Consider the following 20326-nt stretch of genomic DNA (forward strand, 5'->3'; position numbering starts at 1 on the left):
TATTTGTTTTCATGTATTTGTTGTCTACTTGTTGCTTTCCTCAACTTTATTCATTGTTTTTAAGAAACCCAAATCTACTACTATAAAAAATGACACTGTTAATTTCCAAGTCTAGTTTGGGTCTCTAATGTTGAAATGTGTATGTGCATGTGTATGTGCATGTGTATATCTATATGTGATTTATAAACAGTTTTATGTGTAGTTTTTAATATTCATGAAATAGGAAAGCTGAACTTCTTGTGATCAAAAGCATTCCCAGTCTAAATTACCTCATTGCCTTTGTATATTTGTCTTTAGGTCTTCCTAATAATTAAAAAAAAAAAAAGATGGTTGCCTTGGATTGCTTATTAAAAACTATATTAAAGCAATAGTCTTAGGGAGTTACTGTGATTGCTATAAGATCAACTTTTTTTTTTATTATGAAGTTTAGTAACAGGAGTCTAGGAACATTTTTGGCTTTTAAGAATTGATCATTAAATATTAATAAAAATGTTGAAATTAATGTAAGTGATGCATTATTTTATCTTTGAGGAAAACTCTATATGATCAGCATGATATTTATTTTAATTATTTCTCCTCTGTTTGTTTATAGGACTGATTGCATAGAAAAAAAAGACAGCCCAGAAGTATATTTTTGTTGCTGTGAAGGCAACATGTGTAATGAAAAATTTTCTTACTTTCCAGAAATGGAAGTCACACAGCGTAAGTTCACAGGGAAAATATATAGGTCATCTTGGCTAGTAGATTGAAAACACAGTATGTTTGTGTTGCAAGAATAATTTAACCCTATTTCTCAAATTGTTTCCCAAAAATGTGACACTGTGATAAATGTTTATTATAGAATTATGTAGATTATGTCTGAATTGTTTTTTCTTCCATTTTTACAGCTACTTCAAATCCAGTTACACCTAAAGCACCATATTACAACATTCTGCTTTATTCCTTGGTGCCACTTATGTTGATTGCGGGGATTGTCATTTGTGCATTTTGGGTATATAGGCATCACAAGATGGCCTACCCTCCTGTACTTGTTCCAACTCAAGTAAGTTATTGTCCTACATTTTGCACTGTTTTAGGTCTGACGTTTTAAAGAAATATTAATGTCGCTAAACTCATAAGCTTAACAAATTATTTTCCTTTGGAGTTAATTTTTGCATATTTATCATAGAAATTAAATTATAGCTAATTTTGAAAAACCAAATTTTCTCTCTTAATCTTTTCTTAGAGATTGAGGTATAGCAAAATTAGGAGTATTCCCATCCTGTTTTTCTCTGAAGAGTTTTACTTTCATTCTAATACTTTTAAGTATGGGATGTACCCTCTTTGCTTTCTGTAAAAAAATGGAGAAGTGGTGAAAACCTTTTCTTTTTTTCCTTCCTATCTCCTATTTTTAAGACTACTCTTTTTTTCCAAGACTACTCTCCAAAACATCCTTTTAACCACGAAGATGCTCTCAGATAGGTAACTGAGAAAACATAGAAAAAAGAGGTTTTATGATGCTTCAGGAGCATATTATGTGTTATTTGTAGTACAAGTATATTTTCTTTTTTTGCAGCATTTAAGGTGTATATTGAAAGCTAAAAACTTAATGCCCTCGCTGCTCTCACCCCACCCTAAATATTTCTGGAAATAGTTTTCATTGCAATCAGATAAAATGCACTAAATTTTCCTTGACAGTTGGCACTAGTCCATTGCTTTACGAGGCCTTCTCATAGAAGTAGTTAATATTGTGCAGGCCCAGGAAGCTGATAACTTGTGGTTATACTTCTTGAGACATCTCTAGATTCTAGCTTTTATGGTGTTTCTTTTACCTCTTATGATCAGATTACCTTAGCTTTCTGGATCTCTTGGTTTATTATTTTAATACCAGTAGGATTAATGGTTAAAACTTAGTAGAAAAAACAATGAAGTCCTATAATTTTATGACCAAAACAACTTCTTGCCTCTAAGCTTTGTTTATATAACACATTTCTTTCTCAGTACTTTCAACAATCTGTTAGCATTAGATCACTGATCTTTATAATCTTTTGACAATATGTATATAGAGAAATAAAGCCAAAGGTAAAATAGCTAGTTCAGTCAATTAGATAAACACAATAGTTTATATTGGTCAAATATTTAACTTTCAAACATTAATAATTATACACAGATTTGTTAAAAACCATTTGTAACAGTTTAAAAAGAAAAAATTAGTACCTAATGTATATGGTTTATTCCAAATGACCATAAGATACACTTTACCCTTTGTCAGTGATAACTTAGATATTTGTTTTAGTACCTAAGTTTAGAAGTGTTCAGTATTGTAACAGTTTCCTAAATTTATCCTATATTTGTGATGATAGAAACAAGCTGAAACTCACATTTAAATAAATATGCTAAAGTTTTTATAGTAAAAATTTTTAATCAATAATGTAACTTTATAGATACAACGTTGACTTGTATCCAATAGTGATACAATAGTATGGTTAAGAAATTTTAAAACCAGCTTGGTAGCCTATATAACAGACCATTTCACTTAGAAATGCTGATTAATTCAAGGGTTTAAGATTTTTTAAAAAGGAAAGATGCTGCTACTATTCTTAACATGGGAGCTTTCATGAGAACCCATCTCTGTGATTTTACATATTTTTGCTAGTGTTAATCTTACTGAACAAAAATTATTTAGCAGTTGCATTGTTTCCTATCATAAATTTGCACAAATTGTGTCAATTTATGAAACACATGGAATAAGTTTAAAGATTTTGGGATGGAGTAACCTGGCATGATAAAACTTTGTTATGAAAAATACAAAAGTACAATACTGACTTTATGCTTTCCTTTTGTCATAAAGTGTGTGGAAAAGCATTGCCTTCAGGGTGGAGTTCACTTTTGTCATGTCTCACTATCTCTGTAACAGACCAGTTTCATGCTTTTAGGTCTTGTTTTTGGTAAGAGATTAATGCAAATTATAGTTCCACGAGACTACTTAATAGCTAGGCATTTACTGAAGATTTAAGTGCTTACTCTGGGGTATGTTTATGTTATGCATAAACATATAAATTATATAAGAATCTATAGAATGCATGTAAATATATAGAAAAAAATATAGTGATTTTTCAGATAGTAATACTGGATCATCTTCTTTGAGATCTAAAAATATAACTTGTTGGGCCATTAAAAGGCCCTTTAAAAGGATGGAATGGAGACTCTGTGTGTGTGTGTGTGTGTTGTTTTGTTTCTTGAGATAGAGTTTTGTTATGTAATCCAGGCTGGCCTTGAACTTGCTATACAGGCAGGCCTTGAACTTGAGATACGATTGGTCTATTTTCTGAGTGCTAGGATTACAGTCTACACCACCATACCTGGCTAATACTGTGTTTTTAATAAGTTTCCCAGGTGATTCTGGTAACCGTGGGAAGTACTCATTTAATTTTTACTTCACAGGACTCTGTATGTAGTGTAATTCCAATTTTATAGATAAAGAAACTGACATAACAAAACTCAGAAGTGTCAGCTGTGGCACTGAAGCTGTGCTTTGTAATGCTGATGCTGATTTGTTCTGCTCTTTCATAGAGTGGATACTTCTGGTGTTTCAGACAATTCAGTTAACAACTTTGCCATCTTAGAACCATCCTATAGACTAATTGTTTTTTTTTTTTTTTCTTCACTTTTAGACATTGAATAGTTTGTATCACTTCTGAAATGAGCAGTAACAGCATCTCAGATTAATATCACATGGGGCAAAAGGAAAGTGAAAAGTCATAGAAAAGCATATTTGTATGTATTCTTTTAAAATCTTTTAGCATACTTTAGATGAAGATTTATGAATAGTGTGTGATTGGAGGTTTGCAAACAAAATCCTCATGCTTCTGATTTGATTCTACTAGTGCCTATTAGTTTTCAAGTTTGGTTTTTTTTGAAGGATAGGAGTAGTAGTAAGTACTACTAGGAGAGAGAAATACTGTAAAGTCTAAACAATTTGATGTCTTGAAGAATTCCACCATTTAATTATTAGAACCAGCTTATGTGACCATGATCAGAACAATGCCTTTCAACAGACCAGTTGATTCATAAACTAGCCTTAATCTATGGCAAAATTTTCCTAAGAAAAGCGATGATAAAAACATTTAAAGAATATGGAGGGAAATGATTCAGAAGTCCATGGCAAGATCACATAATCTTTTCCTAATTTAAAGTGAGGTAGGAATATAAATACTTGAAAATCTGGTTTGGTTAATTATAGCTCTTAGTAATCAACAAATAATTTATTCTAAAATCTAGCAAAAAAATCTAAAATCTAGTCAAAGGCATAGAACAAGCAGTTTGCTGGTTTTTAAAAGTTGAAGCTGTTCTTGAGAACTCATTAACTGCTGTGTTTCTCCCACTGTTTCATGGTATCACTTTCTTTCCAGTCATGCTGATGAAAGCCTTGCAGACAGCTTCTGTTTTTGGTTTTGTCATTTACAAAATTGTGTTCATTCAAGACATTATTAGATGTAAGGTTGAGATTTCTAGAATCTTATTGTTTTCTTACTTCCATTTCTCTCTTTTCACCTGTACCTGTGAGAATAGCATTTTTCGTGTTTGATCATTTTACTTCTGTGCTTAAAAATACTTGGGAGCTCTCAATGATCACGGCAGAGAATACAAAGTTTGGAGCATGGCATGAGGGCTTTTATTCTTTATCTGCCTTTTGATTCTTTCTTCCCGCTTCATCCCACACCATCCATCATATACCTGAAACTATATTACTTGGATACCTTCCTTGAAAGGATTGATAAAATAAAAATTCAAGTCATTTTCTGTTGTCTGTGATTCAGATGGCCAACTTCAAGTTGAAAATGGTTGATAGTAATTTGATTTCATGTGTTATTGATTGCAGGCCCTTTGAACGTAAAGTAAGTATTGTGATTACTACTCTATTTCACATAGTATTTGTAATAACAGTTATGTAAGTGCTTTTATAAAAGTATGGCATTGTTAAATTCTTTCTGTAATCAGACTGAAGCATCCTATCAGTTTATTACCTGGTCAGTTTTCCTTTGCCTGTGCTGAAACTGTCTTTCCACATAGGAAGAGGCAGTGAGTAAACTCAAAGCAAACTGGTTTTTCTGGTGACGATGAGTCATGAATATGAGGGACTCTATTATTAAACAGTCTTATTGTGGTTAGAGTTAATGTGGTTTCAGTAAAACTGCTGGCAATTATTTCATAATCATATGTGTGCTTAACTTTTCTGCTTATAAGGTTTATATTTGTGCTGATAAAGCATACTAATTGATAAGAAAATGAACTTTAAGAGCTAGACGTGGCCTACCTTTAACAAGATATGTAGTTAATTTTTAAAGGATATATAAATAGCACTTTGTGTTACCACATTAGTACTTTTTTTTGGTACTGGGACTTGAACTCAGGGCCTTATGCTTGCCAGGCAAGTGCTGGCCCCAGAGCTGTATCCTGGGCCTCAGCATTAGTACTTTTTACGATGACATCGGCCTCTTTATTTTTTTTATTATAAATTTTTTTTAATTTAAAGAGAGTGTAACCCAACAAAACAAAACAGAACAAAGCCATCCAATACAAAGCAGTGAAAGTGGTACAGAACCCCAAAACAGGACAGCAGGAAATCAGCAGTGGCCACCACAATACATCCTGACACCCTCACAGTAGTTGTGCATACTGTCACACATAGCAAAGCCAAACCAAAACCAAAATCAATCAAAACACAACATTGAATAAAATTAAACAATGAATCGGAACAAAACAATAATACTGCACATTGTTATCTTCAGAATAGTTGCTCAGGTTGCCAGATGTAGGGATAAAACAAAACAGTAAAATGGAACAAAACATTGAATTTCAAAAACAAAACGTGAGGAAATCGGCCACAGTTGATACAGTACACACTGCCATCCTCCAAGTAGATGCCCAGACCACCAGTGTGAGGCCGCAGTCAACCAAACAACACAAGCATCGAGCTGTTCTCTTGCCCTCAGTTGCTATCATCCCACCCTGAGTCCTCTGAATCAGCGTGGTGGGGTTGAGGGAGACTGGGGGGATTGGAGTTGCTCCTCTGGTTTCTTGGCCTGTACCGGCTAGCTCACTGAAAGGCGTGGCTTTTCTTCTGGCTAAACCTCTTACCCATCCACACAGAAGGACTTGCTTCACTGGAAGGTGTGGTTTCTCTCTGATGCCTCTTTAGTTCTTACATCATGACTTATTGTCTGGGTATTGGTTTGATAAGAACTAAGAGTTTTCAGATGTTTTGGGGTGAGTTGGGCATGCAAAATAATCCTGCTGACCTTATTATTAAAGTAATAATAGGTTGTCACTTCATGCTATGTCAAATTACTACCACTGAGAAACCAAGTGAGCTGTGAAAATACCTTGTAGGATTTTCCTTGAGAATATGAGTCTGTATATACGTTCATTTAAAATTAATTCGACAGTGGAAGGGTAAGATAATAGTCAGCTCAACTTAGAAAAATATACTACCTCCTTATTTGGGGAGAGTAAGGGGTAATTAGCTTTATTGATAGTATTTAGTATGCTAATATTATATTTAAAAATAAATATATAAGCACAATTTAGAGGAGTTAATTACTGTATCACTCCTGCTTTTTCTTTTTGACTTCTCCATCTTTTAAAACTCTTCCACTTAAATTAGTTATACATATAACCTTGTTTTATCAAGACAAATGGGAGGAAGAGAGAGATTGAGATTGACATTTTCTTTTTTTCCCTTTCTCATCAGTTTTGTGAAGCAATCAGTGTTAATAAGTTGGTTTATATCCCTGGACACCTTTCTCTATTCTTATTTTTTCGATATATAGACTATAAAAATTGTACTACAACTGGCTTCTTTTAAATTGACAACATACAAAAGATAGTCTTGCTTGATAAATTTAATCTATTTCATTAAAATGACGTATTTTAAAGTAAAATTTAGGTCAATGTTTGATGCAAGAAAATAGCAAAACTTAATATTTTTGGTAACAATTATTTATATTTAGGATGTACACTGTGATATTTTATCAATTTAGAGTTTGTATAGGTTCTAGGACAAATAACATTTTACAAATTTTGAACGATATTTTAGCATGTTTAAAATACGCCATAAAGCTATTATTGTACATTTGAGCATTGTTTTTTTTCTTTGGATACATCCAAGAAATAGTAAAGGGCTGCTATACATGGTCTTCCCTTTGTGTTCAACTGTGCTGTATGTTTGTTTTTTGTTTAATAAACTGAATTACATGTCTTTAACATACATACGTTTAACATAGCCCCTTTAACATACACTTCTGATTATGAGATAAAGTGTTGTAAATTATCCATCGACTTGCTGCTTGATAAAAAATTACTGTTAGCATGCATGTATGATTTTTTAGACATAAAAAAATATTCAGACAGGACCACTTAGAGACAAGCTAAAACTCCCATGTCCAGAAGCAAAGAGGAACAGAGAAAAGGGGAAAAAATCTGAAGTTTTAGCAGTAGTTTAAAAGCTACACATTAAAATTAACTAAAGCATCTTATTTTTAAAAGTAATTTCCACTTAAATTTTAAAATTTTGAGTTCAGTTTCTTTTGACTGGTGCCAGGCCTCATCTCCCAGTTTATAAATGGAACTGATGCTTTTAGACCAGAGTACAGGGGATAATTGAAAAATATGTGATTGTTAAAATTTATTATAATAAAAGATACATTGCCATTATTCCTCCTCAAAATATTCTCCATCACTTTGAACATGCCCATCTTTCATGATACTTTCTGAAGTTCTGGAAGTTCTCTTTGTATGTTTACATGGTACCATAAAAACTACAGTGAATGCTGCTATTAATGCCATCCATCCAGGCTCATAAAAACATTATGGGGTATCTTTGTCCACTTTGCCATGAAAGGTAAACATCTTGAATTGAGGTAGCCATGACATAGAACAATGAGACACTCATGAAAGATTTGCAGAACTTTGTCAGCCAGTGGAAAGAATGATGGGATAAGCATGTTTAAAGTCACAATTTTAAAATTGAACTTCAAACATTATTGTTGATATATATGAAAGTTAATATGTTGAGATTGGTGTAATGAAAGACCTCATTTTGAATACTGCATAAGGCACTATACAAAACACTTAACATAAGATTAATTCATTTAATCTTTCAGTACCTCATGAAATACTCTGTATTATCAAGTCCATTTTTAGATGAGAAAATTGAGACACATAAGTGAAGTTATTTGCCTTAAAGTTTTCAGTAGCAGAGCCTACATATTTAATTACAAGAATTATTGACTATTGAATGGCTTCTTTCAATAAATAATTCATAATAAACTAAAATAAGGTAAGGGCATCTAGAGGATGTAGTTTTTCACTTAAAATAGTTTTTATTGAGAGTATCTACAGCCTGGTAGATAAAGAGCTACTATATCACATCACAATTTACTCATAAATTGTAACTTGCTTTTTTCTCTCTTTTTTTATGCTGGCCTGTAGAATATAAACGTTCAGTAAAATTTCCTCTTTTTCTCTCCTGCCCCTTTTTGAGAAAGGGTTTCACTATGCAGTTCAGGTTGACCTTGAATTATCTTTGTAACCCAGGCTCATCTTGAATCTGCAGTAATCTTCCTACCTCAGCCTCCCAAGGGTTGGGATTACAGACATGTGCCGCCATGTCTTTCTTAAAATTTCTTTTATAGCTAGTCATACCTGTGATGATTTAGTGCAGCAAGTACAGTGGGGATGAGTATGCTTATATTTCTTTCAGACTTTTAGCCTTACTTCTGGCCATTTTGAGTACTAACCACTTCTTGGGGATCCTGTCAAGAATCATCATTTCATCTATGTTGGTCTTTTGTTGTTTTCTTTTCAGGAGGAGTAAGACTAGAGAAACTGTAGGTGGTAGAATGTATAACAAAAGAATCTTAAATATCTAATTAGAATTATGGCTGTGTGTTTGATAGTTTTCAATAGTATTGAATCTGTCAGTGTATACCTTGGTTTTTCTAACTCAGAAATACTTATGCTGATGTATACTGGCAGTAGTCTTAAAAAACGAACAACTGTAAAATTTCTCAGAATGTAAGATGATTATATGACTTAAGAGGTGACATTTAGAATTTGTTAGTTTTCACATACTTTGGGAAGGGAATCTCAGTCTTTCTTCATAGACATCTTTTTTTTAAAATTTTATTTAAGGAGAAAAAGAAAAAAAAAGCAGAGAAAGGGTACAAGTTATACAGATTTACAGAAAAAAATAAACAGTAGGAAATCACTAGTTAATGGATTACATATTGTCATCTTAAAAATAATTGTTCAAGTCACAAAATTATAGCATGTAAAGTAGACATTCCAACAGTGAGACTGCAAACAGTTCTGTTCAATGATCCAATAAAACTCAGTGATATCATTAGACATCTTCTTAAATGAGTTGTTTAAACCAAACCAAACCTAAGGAAAATAAAACAAAAAATTAAAATACATTTATATGCCTAGATACTGAAGTAAGGATATATTTTGAAATGGTTTAAATAGTAAATAAAATGTGTAGTACATATAATTTATACATATTTATGTATGGTATATAAAATCCATATTCCTAAAAAGATTTTTTGTGAAATTTATTCACAAGTAGTCTATTCAGAGCTATGTTTCAGATCTGCCTACTGAGTAGCTCCACTTAGATGTCTCCAGATACTTACACAGTCAACGATAATGATTGTCTCTCCCTAATCTGGTTTTCAGTTAATGGAACAACTGTCCACATGGTTGAATGAATCAGACATCTAGGGTATGTCATTTCATCTGCCTCTCTCTAGTACTTGCTTCATTTCTTCAGGGTCTCCTCTTCAGGGAAACATCTTTTATTTGACATTACTGTTATTTGGGTATCTCTTTACAGATGCTCAAGATATTAAAATCCTTTTTACCATGCTTAGTTTTTAATTATACATGCATGAGTGAAAATCATTGATTAGTCTCTGCCCCACATTACTGTTAGCTTCATGAAAGACTGGACAGGCAATGCCTGACACAAGGTACTCGATAAACATTTTCAAATGAATGGATGAAGAAGTACATTCTTTCTGATCTTTGGCAGCAGTTTCTTTTCCATCTAGGAACAAATCTCTAATCCAAAACTCTAATTACTAGACATTAATGTTTTGTTTTGACTTTCACTGTTATCTAGTTATAGTACTTAGTACTCAAAGTGACATTTTGCATTTGTGAATCCCAATTTTTTATTTCCTGTGTGTATAGTTTAGTGAATTTACTTTTATTTTGTTTTAATCCTTATTACACAGTTCATGCTTTGAAGCTTGTTGGTGTCTCTTGTGTAGCTTGGGTCATTTTGTTTATGTTAAAGTTTATTTTTTGAGAAGTATATTAAGCAAAGATATTCTTTATCTGTATTTCAGTTAAAATTTTATCTGAACCCTTTTTACTTAGTTACACTGACAAATATATTGTTTTCTCCTCTAGCTAGTATCTTTTTATAGCTCATTCTAATTTTCATTGATTGGGAAATATGCTAAGCAGAGGTATACTTTTTTGTAAGATGTAAGAATAGCACTAATTCATCTTAATGCAGTATCATCTTTATCTCTGAAAGCACCTGCCTTTATTTTTTTTTAATTTTATTTAAGGAGAAAAAGAAAAAAAAAAGCAGAGAAAGGGTACAAGTTATACAGATTTACAGAAAAAAAATAAACAGTAGGAAATCACTAGTTAATGGATTACATTTTGTCATCTCAGAAACAATTGTTCAAGTTACAAAATTAAAGCTTATAAAGTGGACATTCCAACAGTGAGACTGCAAACAGTTCTGTTCAATGATCCAACAAAACTCAGTAATATCATTATCTATCTTATACACTTAAATATACATGCAGTTATATCGTTTAGAGCACTTTCTTTTCCTCTCTTTTGTACAATGACAATTACACATTTTGGGTTTTGTTGCTCCCACAGTTCTTATTACTTTTTTGGAAGAGAGTAGAACCAAATGTGACATAACAGAACAGTCAGTCAAATCAAAAGGGTGGACGTAATAGATAATGTAAAAGCATAATACTAGGTGATCAACAATGGTTACCATAATGCCTCCAGCTATCTCTAATAGAATTGCCTATGTCATTAGTTATAACCTGCCTTTAAACAAGATCCAAGTGGTCTTTGAGCCTCATTTAATCAGTTGACTAGCATTTCTTTCAAAGAGTGAATTTTACTTAGAAATACTGATAAGGTATTCTGATAGTAAGATAAGCTCCACCTTTTGGATGAATTATATTCTTGAATCATTACCAGAGGGGGGGGGGCAAATCGAGAAAAACTAAACAACTGTTGGAGATAAATGAGTTGTCAGTTCCTTTTTCTCAGTGTTGTTGTTCTCAGTGGAAGTATTGTAGAAATGCTGGAAATTGGGGAATGTGATAATCTATTTGGAGAAATTGTCAGTGTTCTTTATCTTGGGCAATAGTATTTCTTTGAAATTTTAGTTCTTACTCTTATTTTGGGATGACAGGAAAAATAAAAAACTTGTTTTGAATGTCCTCAGACTATGAGAACTATGTGTACACACTACCCGGCTCCTAGCTTATTCAGTTGTTGTGCATTTCCTAAATTTAGTTAATACTATGCCAAAATCATGTTTTGACTGCTGGCATATCCTTAATTTGAAATGAGCATTAAATAATTTAAATTCTATTTTATTAAGATTTAGTTTTTTCACCTTCATGTAGCTGGGCAACTACAGTAATGGGAGGCCTGGTCTGTTACTATATTTTAATGCATATGCTGTTTTTCCCGTCTTATGTTCTTGCCATTGTATTATTTATGTTGCACACACACACATAGCCACCAGAAACATTTTTCTGTCTGACCACTGTGATTTTACTGTGTTCCCTGAAAGGGGAGTGAAGCAATTGACTCACTTGAAATAGGACATTCTAGAGGTTCTTACAGCTGTCAAGAGAATGTGGTCTGTAAGGAATAACTGGAGCTTTATGTAATTTCTTTAGGCTGCTACCTAGTTCTTGTGAAAGGCAACACTGCCCTCTAGAGCCAGTTCTAGCATGTATCTTCATCAGATAAATCACTTATTTTAAAAAATTTATATATATACTGTAGGACCTTTCAAAAAATAAATATTTAAGACTTGGTTTAGTTTACTCTCTGGCTTGAAGCCCATTGCATCAGCTATCTTGGGGATACATTAGAGTTAAAATTCTGTTTATCTCTCATCTGATAGCTAATATCCAAAGAGTTTTTGTGTGTGTTTTTCATTTTTGTATTACTTTCCTCTAAAAAGAAAGTGTTTTCAATTCTCATTTTAAAAATATGGTACATTGGGTCACTGCCAGCCTCTTAAAAGTTAAATCATTATTGTCTTTCCTTCACTTTGTAACTGTTGTGTCATTTTTCATTTCATTCTGAATATGAATCGTAATTTCTTTTGCCTGTGTTTTTTTTTTTTTTTCGCAAGCACGCCTTTCATATAATGATAGAGGTAAGATGCATTGATTTTTTTTTATGGTTGTAAAATTTTTTGTGGATGCATACTTAACATTTTGTCTTAGTTTTTTTGTTACTGTTGTTCTACTGTGCATCCTTTACAGTTTATATACATTAATGTTATAAAGGCTCTCCATCACCACTACATAAAAGTATGATAGATTTATAAAGTAACAGCTTTTGGTTTAAAAAGATTGCTAAAATCCATAATTATCTAAGGTAAAGTATTTTTAAAAGCAACTATTTAAGCGGATTAGAAAATATGTAATGATTGATGACTTTAAAAACCTTTGTTGGTTTATTTTTATAGTATGTAGTAGTAGGTTTAAATGTCAGCATATGCTCATATATAACAAGAGCTGACTTTCTGGTACAGCACATTATTTTTTAATCACATTTTAATCACAGTATGTTTTCAGTTTTATCTTTGACATCTCTAGCAAATGAACTAGTTGTGAAGTATAACTGTTGATGATCTTTTGTTATCTGGAGGTTTATATAATAAGATTAGAATTTACCCTAAGAATGGAAGACTCAGAAATATCAACGTGGTATCTTTTGAGCCATAAGAAGAAATATAATGAGTCATTTCTAATATATACCTTTTTTTTTTGTTTTACAAAATAGCATGGATACTGTAAGAGAAATGGAGATTTATGAAATTTTCAGCAGTTGTTTCTTCCTCTGAATAGTTTTTCTGAGTCAGAGCCAAGCCATGTTTTGTGAATGAAATCAGAATGTTGCTACCATTTATGAGGTTTACATTTGCATTTGTCTCCAAGGGTTCATAAATTTTAAAGGTATAAATCTTTTATTTCTAGAAGCAAATATTAAGTGGGTTTTCTGTGGGTAAATTACTATAATGCCAGTAAACTAAAAACTTTCTACTATTTTCAGATAGTAGAATAAGTAAAACCCAAATATTTGACACTTAAAATGTCATTGTAGCAACTTTTCATTAAAGAAGCAGGCAAAACATATGTTGATTAGTGTTTAGGTTTTATACAGCTATAATATTTGCTGCAGAATTATTCATTTTGAGCCTAATTCTTTTAAGTATTAAAGAGTATTATTATTTTAAATTTACATTTAAGGGGTTGGGGGTTTAGCTCAATGGCACAAGCACCTGCCTGGCAAGTGCAAGGTCTTGAGTTCAATCCCTAGTATTAAAAAAAAAAAAAAAATTACATTTAAAAATAGTTCTAAAAGTTTTGCCACTTTATATGCCTGTGCCTTTGTAGACCTTTTCTTAGCCTTTGAAAATTATCCAGTGTTGGTTTTAAGGTTCTTTTCCTTTTAAAGTAATTTTGACAGCAGTGTATTTTCTGGCTGTTAAGATACAGTATTGAATGTAACTGTATTACTGTGAGGGTGATCTGAAGTTTCTTCTGAAATATCAGTAGCTTAGAAATTTGCTGAGCAGAGCCTTAGCAAGTTGTTAGAACTTTAATATTTATGCATTTGGAAGACATTTGTCTATATTTCTTAAACATAGGCATTAAAAATTATTGTACATTTTCTGGACTTAAAGTTAATATTGTCCTTAAGTTGTATTTTGAATCACCAACATTTTTGAGATTTGGATTAAATCATCTAAATCTTGTTTTATAGAGTGAATTGTATCTGTGATTGGCACCTTTTAGAACAGACCACATATATCAGCAGACACATTACCAATTTATATAAAAGTTGTTGAAAATTCCACTGTTTCCATTTAGAGTTAAACTACTTTCTACTTGATTATTTTCCTGTGTCAGCTTTTAGCCGTTGTGTCTATACTTCAGTTTTTAACATTCCTGCTTTGAAAATACTACCCTCATAGCATTTTCTACTATGCTTATTTATTCCTTTATGCAGTTATATAGTAATACTTGGACTGGATTTTGCCTGTGGGAAAGTAGTTTTCAACCCTTTTCCTCCAGTCTCAAGATTCATTTAAGCTGCTGTCTTTTATTACAGGTAGAATGTTTTGTTACAGGTAGAGGTGATCAGTTAAAGAACAAGGAAGGAAGGGTATATTTCATAGATAATCTCCAGAGATTCTTGTTCCCACACCGTACCCCTAATCATACTTAGGAGACAGTCCTTTCTGTAAGATTTATACCTGACCTTCTTGACCTGTCACTCTGCTAAATGGAAACATTTTAGCTTCACTAACCTTTCTTTGAATGTGAGAAGGAAAAGGAACTTTCATAGACATTGTAAAATAAATATCTGAGTTTGGAATGAATCACAAGAAGTCTTCTATTTTTTCTTAATGTTTTAAAATAGGAATTCTCAAACCATTTTATTAAGATTACTTTAGAAGAAGTTGTATCTTTTTTTTTATTTAATACCTTGCAATTTTCTGTCAGGGGCCTTTCTGATGTTAGATGTAAACTTTTCAAACTCCTGAGCGGCACCAGTGAGGTAAACAATACCTAAGCACTAGCTAGGTATTAGTCTGTGAGTCTTTAGAAGAGGAGATTTTTTTAAAAAGCTGAGTGACATGCATTGATCTTCGGTGACATACTCTTTCCATGTAACTGAGGTGTCAGCCATTGCAGTCATGCCTGTTCCTCTTGCTACAGTCGTAATACCTCTTATGCAGCCCTTGAAATACTTACTTTACTTTTCTCTGAGAGCTTTCCAGACTTCTTGTTCTTTGCTGTAGGTTAAGATAATAGGTAGAATGCTTTCAATAAAGGGTTGTTGCATCCTATTTTGTATAGGGAGGATCTCCTCGCTGTACTGTTATTTAAACTGTATTTGCTCTATTGACTCTAAACACTGTATTTCTCTTTCATTTACTATAGCTTATTATCATCACTGATCACTTTTCTGCATTTTTACTTGTATTTTTTTGGGCAATCAACCTTAAAATACAAATAATTTAAAAAAATTTTAAAAATTTTTAAAAAAGCAAGACAGGAAAAAAGGATAGAAATCATACAGGATTTTTTTAAAAATAGGAAATCAACACTAATTAATAATTGTATGTTGTTGTCTTAGAGGTTGTTGTTCTGGTTACAAAATCAAGGCACAAAATGATGCAAACTGTAACAAGCACAAACTTTTCGATGAACTAACAGAGTAGAGCATAGTTATCTATCTAGCATACCTGTACATACATACATTTATATGTGTTTATCAGCATACATAAAATCTTTTCCTTTTTTCCTTTCCCCTATCCTAGTTGTTCTGTCCTTTTGAGCACTTTCTTTCCCTTTCTTTATTACAATATCTATTGTATATTTAGGATCTTACTACATTTCAGATTTTTAGTTTTTATTTTTTGTACTAGGGCAAATAATTTTTTTTAAATCTAAGATCAGTTTTGGGAAATAATTACATACAAAAGGATGAATTGTTAATACATTAAAAAATGAGAACAGACCAAACAGATTGGCTGTAGTTTCTTTCCTTTATGTGGTTTTGTATTTGATAGATCTGTCTGCAATATGTTTGTAAATACCTATATTTCTGACATTAATGAAGAAAACATTTGAAATTAGATAGCCATTGAAGAAAACAGTAGATTTTAAGATGTTCTTTGAGGAACAGCCACAATTTCCTCTTTCTAATATTTTTCAAATCCTCATCTTTTCAGGAAGTCTAAATTAGATGAAAATAAAATATTCTCAGGAGTGCTTAAAGTTCACAGAAAATCTTATTGGAAAAAATTAGTAAGACAGGATATAAAGATGGTTTTTATTTTTTCCCCCTGCTATACATAAGTAACAGTAGTGTTAATTGTCAGTATGAAAACTCTTAAGTCAAGTTGTCTGCCTTGTGATTACTGAAGATACTTAGTAATACTTCAGAAAATCAGGTTTGGCACGATTGAAGTTAATGTATCCACATGTGTTTATTGTTTCTGTCAGCTGATTCTTTGGCATACTCACTTTTTTTCTCATTTTCAGAATTGATGCATTACATTTTCTGCTTATTTAAAGTATTGTTATTATTTATCTGTAGGACCCAGGACCACCTCCACCCTCTCCGTTACTAGGTTTGAAACCACTGCAATTATTAGAAGTGAAAGCAAGGGGAAGATTCGGTTGTGTCTGGAAAGCCCAGTTACTCAATGAGTATGTGGCTGTCAAAATATTTCCAATACAGGTATGTTTACTGCAGCTATCTACTCTGTGTTTATGTTCTGAAAGCTGTAACCGGTGAAGATATCAAAACTCAGAAACAGTCTGAAAATATAAGCCACAGATATAGAGTGGTTCTTGGTGATACTAGAAAAAGAGTTAGCCTCTTTATATCTGACTTCACATCTGAGAAAATTATTAGTACAACAGTCATGTTTGGAGTGGTGGAATTACCATAAATGAGCATATAGATGATGTTTTGTCAGTAAAAGTTTTATAGAAATGTTAAGTTGAAGATTCCCGTTTTAAAAAAAAAAAGTACAAAGTGTTTGAGTGGTTGTTTTAATATCCCTTTGAGATTATCAGAGAAAGCAAAGAGAAGAGTGTAAGTGTAATGTGCCTTGTTTTAGAATTGGTATTTGAAAGTATATTACTAGACTGATACGTTTTTATACCACTTTTGAGTGCTTATGTAATTATTTCAATTTTTGTTTGATTAGCTTTCAAAGGCAGCTGATCAAGCTTCCTAACAATTGGTTTACCGTTGTTTTTCTTTGAAAAGCTGCTGGATTTCTCATAAATCCTGTTCTAACCACCTCTTAGCTGTTTTTCTGTTTTATTGTGTTCCACTGTATGAACCTGATAATGCTGCTTTCATTTTTCTTGCTTATTTACCCCTGTGGCTAATGATATTCGTGATAGTACAACCTTGGCTAGATTTAAGGATATATAGGCTTTACTACTACACTGAAACATCAAATCTTCCTTATTCAAAGTTATCATATAAATAGTGTTTTTGTCTTACTAGTCTTAGATTTTAGCCTTTCTACCTCTTGTAAAGCTTCTGTGATAGAGCCCGTGAAGAAATTTGATTTTACTCCTTTTGGTAGCAATACAGATTCTATATAGTTAAATACTCAGAAAGAAAGTATATTCTGCTGTGCCAAGAGTCATAAAATACATCAGGAAAATTTTACAGTTTGTCAGGAATCTTAAAAATTAGAGAAAAACATTTGGATGTTAAGAGTAACAACAATAGTAGCAAATACTTTATTGAATCTTTTTATTGTGTCAGTATGAGTGCTTTACATATTATCTATACATCTATTACTCATGTATATATCAAATATAGCAACACTGTGCAAGAGATACTGTAATCTCCATTTTATTTAATTAGGAAAATAAGAAATGATTATGTAACTTGTCAAAGGTTAGTGAGAGAGCCAGAATTCAAACTTAGTTTGGATCCAGAGGTTTCCTAACTGTTATGTAGGGTACTGCCACTTTTATTGCACTTTCATCGTGCAAAGAAAGTAACATTTTATTAAGTAGATGGGTAGTAGAAATGCATTGCTTGCAGGCCATAATAAATATATGGTGGTTTTAGAATGTAAGATACCATAGTTGGTCTTCCACCTGATAAATAGTAACACAAGTAACATCACATTATGATGAAACTACAATATGATATTTGTATGCAGAATTTGTTGCCATCATGATATATAGAAGTCCTGATGATGGCCTTTGTCCATAAACTAAAACCCAGGAAAGTACATTTTGAGGAGATAGGGTGAGGCATTTAGTATGGAACTCTTACTTATTGGAGCTTTGTTTTGTTAAAAACTAGGACAAAACAAAAGATCATTTATGATTAGCTTTATTTCCTTTTTCTATTTAGCTAGCTTTTCCTTTTTTTTTTTTTTTTTTTTTTTAGAACTTGAGTAATCTCCTAGACATGGTGTATTTTTCTGTATTCCTGTATTTTTTACTGTTCTACCTTTTTAACTCTAGGACAAACAATCGTGGCAAAATGAATATGAAGTCTATAGTTTGCCTGGAATGAAGCATGAGAACATATTACAGTTTATTGGTGCAGAAAAACGAGGTACCAGTGTAGATGTGGATCTTTGGCTTATTACAGCATTTCATGAAAAGGTAAAATTACTTAACTTTTATTAAGATCAGATGATGTTGGCTATGAATCTCAGACTTTTCAGGAAATAGTGTGTTATTATAGTTGATTATTATTTAACTTAAAGTATGAATTGCTTAATTCTTTCAAAAGTAATTTGTTTTACTAAATAGTAAAAGTAGCAACTTTTTTTCTGTAACTGTCCTACTCATACTGATTTCCTGTTCCGCAGTATTTGATATACATGGTCATTTACTTACTGTGTGTGACCTATTTTGATTTCATGAACCATTTCTCCAGCCTGAATTTTGTGCTTTAATAATAAGTCCAGATTATTGACAGACTGAAAGTTACAAAATTTATGTGATCTTTACTCTGGCACTAGTTTATAGGATTATTATCACAAACACACTTGCTATTTTTGAACCCTCACAGTTGTTTGAAAGTAACATAAGTGAGATAAGAAATTGTATTTTTGATGATCAGTTTCATCAAGTGGCTCTTAAAAATTTCTTCCTTCTTTTTTTTTGTTTTTGTTTTTGTTACTAGGGACCTAACTCATAGTTTCTCAATTCTTAACCATAAGGATGATTAATCTCTAGAGGCAAGATTGTTTATATTAGTGGTTTCTTATATTTTGTGTTATTCTAGTTCTTTCAGGTAGCATCTCTGTAGTCAATGTGTTTTCACTTTAAAAAAATGAGTATTTTCTAGAACTTTAGATTTTTAAATAGTCCTTTTTTAAATTTTACTGTTCAAATAGTGGGAAATTGAATATTTTTCTATCAAACCTTTAGAGATCACTATTTTTTCTTTGTGGTTAAATGTTTACTAATGCAAATTGGGAGAAAATTTCAACCATTCCAGGAAATTTGCTTTTTGGATATTATTATGAGAAATAATATTTTGCCTTTTATAATTACTGATAGGTTAAAAAAATCTATGTAAGTATGGTTTTTGTCAAGTGCTTTAGTTTTTTTTCTCCTGCTCTTTTCTTTAGGGTTCACTATCAGACTTTCTTAAGGCTAATGTGGTCTCTTGGAACGAACTGTGCCATATTGCAGAAACTATGGCTAGAGGGTTGGCATATTTACATGAAGATATACCTGGCTTGAAAGATGGCCACAAACCCGCAATATCTCACAGGTAGAGCAAAATTTATCTTGATTCCCTGTATAATTCAGAATATGTCTAGTATTTAAAATGTAATCCCTTAGGTAAAATTTATTTTCTCTTTATCTGTTTAATCATGCTGTAGGAAGTAATTTTTACAATTTTTATTTGTTTCTTAAATCAGTTAAGATTGAATCATTATGGAAAACGTGTATGTTAACATCATTAGTAAAGTTTAATTATCTCCTTATGCCTTAATTTCTCATTTCTGAAAGCACTGAAAATGAAAGTAAATTTTATTTGAAAAGAAAAAGAAATTGTTTTAACTCAAAACATCATTTACTTAATGGTGATTATGAATAGTTACAAAGCAATGCAGTTAAGGAAAAACTTTGAATATTTTTTTACTTGTTTTTTAAATAACCACATACTTTTTCCATGAGCTAAGCTACAGGATTATATCAAACAGTTGCCTAATGAAGAAATAGTACCTGGGATTCAATCTGTCAAATTTGTATTTATTTTAAAGGTGTGTGTGTGTCTGTGTGTTTTTACGATTCATTAACAGGTATTTTAGTGCCATCGGACAGTGATAAGTTGTTAGGAGGCATCACTTTAAATCTACCTCAAATATGTAGAATCTCAGTTTGCAAAACTTCTAGATTTCTGCTTCAGAAATAGGTGTGCGCCCCTCCCCCCCATTTATTCTTGCCTTCCTGCATGCAGTCTGTCTTCT

The 20326-nt window shown here is 32.0% G+C and overlaps 1 protein-coding gene across 2 annotated transcripts in view; it reads left to right on the plus strand.

Annotated features, from left to right (window-relative positions):
- Positions 1-20326, plus strand: part of Acvr2a (activin A receptor type 2A) — an 81243-nt gene that overhangs the window by 50068 nt on the left and 10849 nt on the right. The window contains exons 4-9 of one of the 2 annotated variants that reach the window (XM_063259606.1): positions 593-702; positions 888-1042; positions 12461-12484; positions 16447-16590; positions 18357-18500; positions 19478-19623. In XM_063259606.1, the coding sequence (XP_063115676.1) occupies positions 593-702; positions 888-1042; positions 12461-12484; positions 16447-16590; positions 18357-18500; positions 19478-19623 (723 nt within the window). The remainder of the gene's footprint in view (positions 1-592; positions 703-887; positions 1043-12460; positions 12485-16446; positions 16591-18356; positions 18501-19477; positions 19624-20326) is intronic. The other variant, XM_023561108.2, reaches the window with a different exon arrangement.

This window comes from Cavia porcellus, unplaced genomic scaffold (assembly GCF_034190915.1).
Source record: "Cavia porcellus strain 051 isolate PalLab524CR breed Dunkin Hartley unplaced genomic scaffold, mCavPor4.1 scaffold_12, whole genome shotgun sequence".
NCBI lineage: Eukaryota > Metazoa > Chordata > Mammalia > Rodentia > Caviidae > Cavia > Cavia porcellus.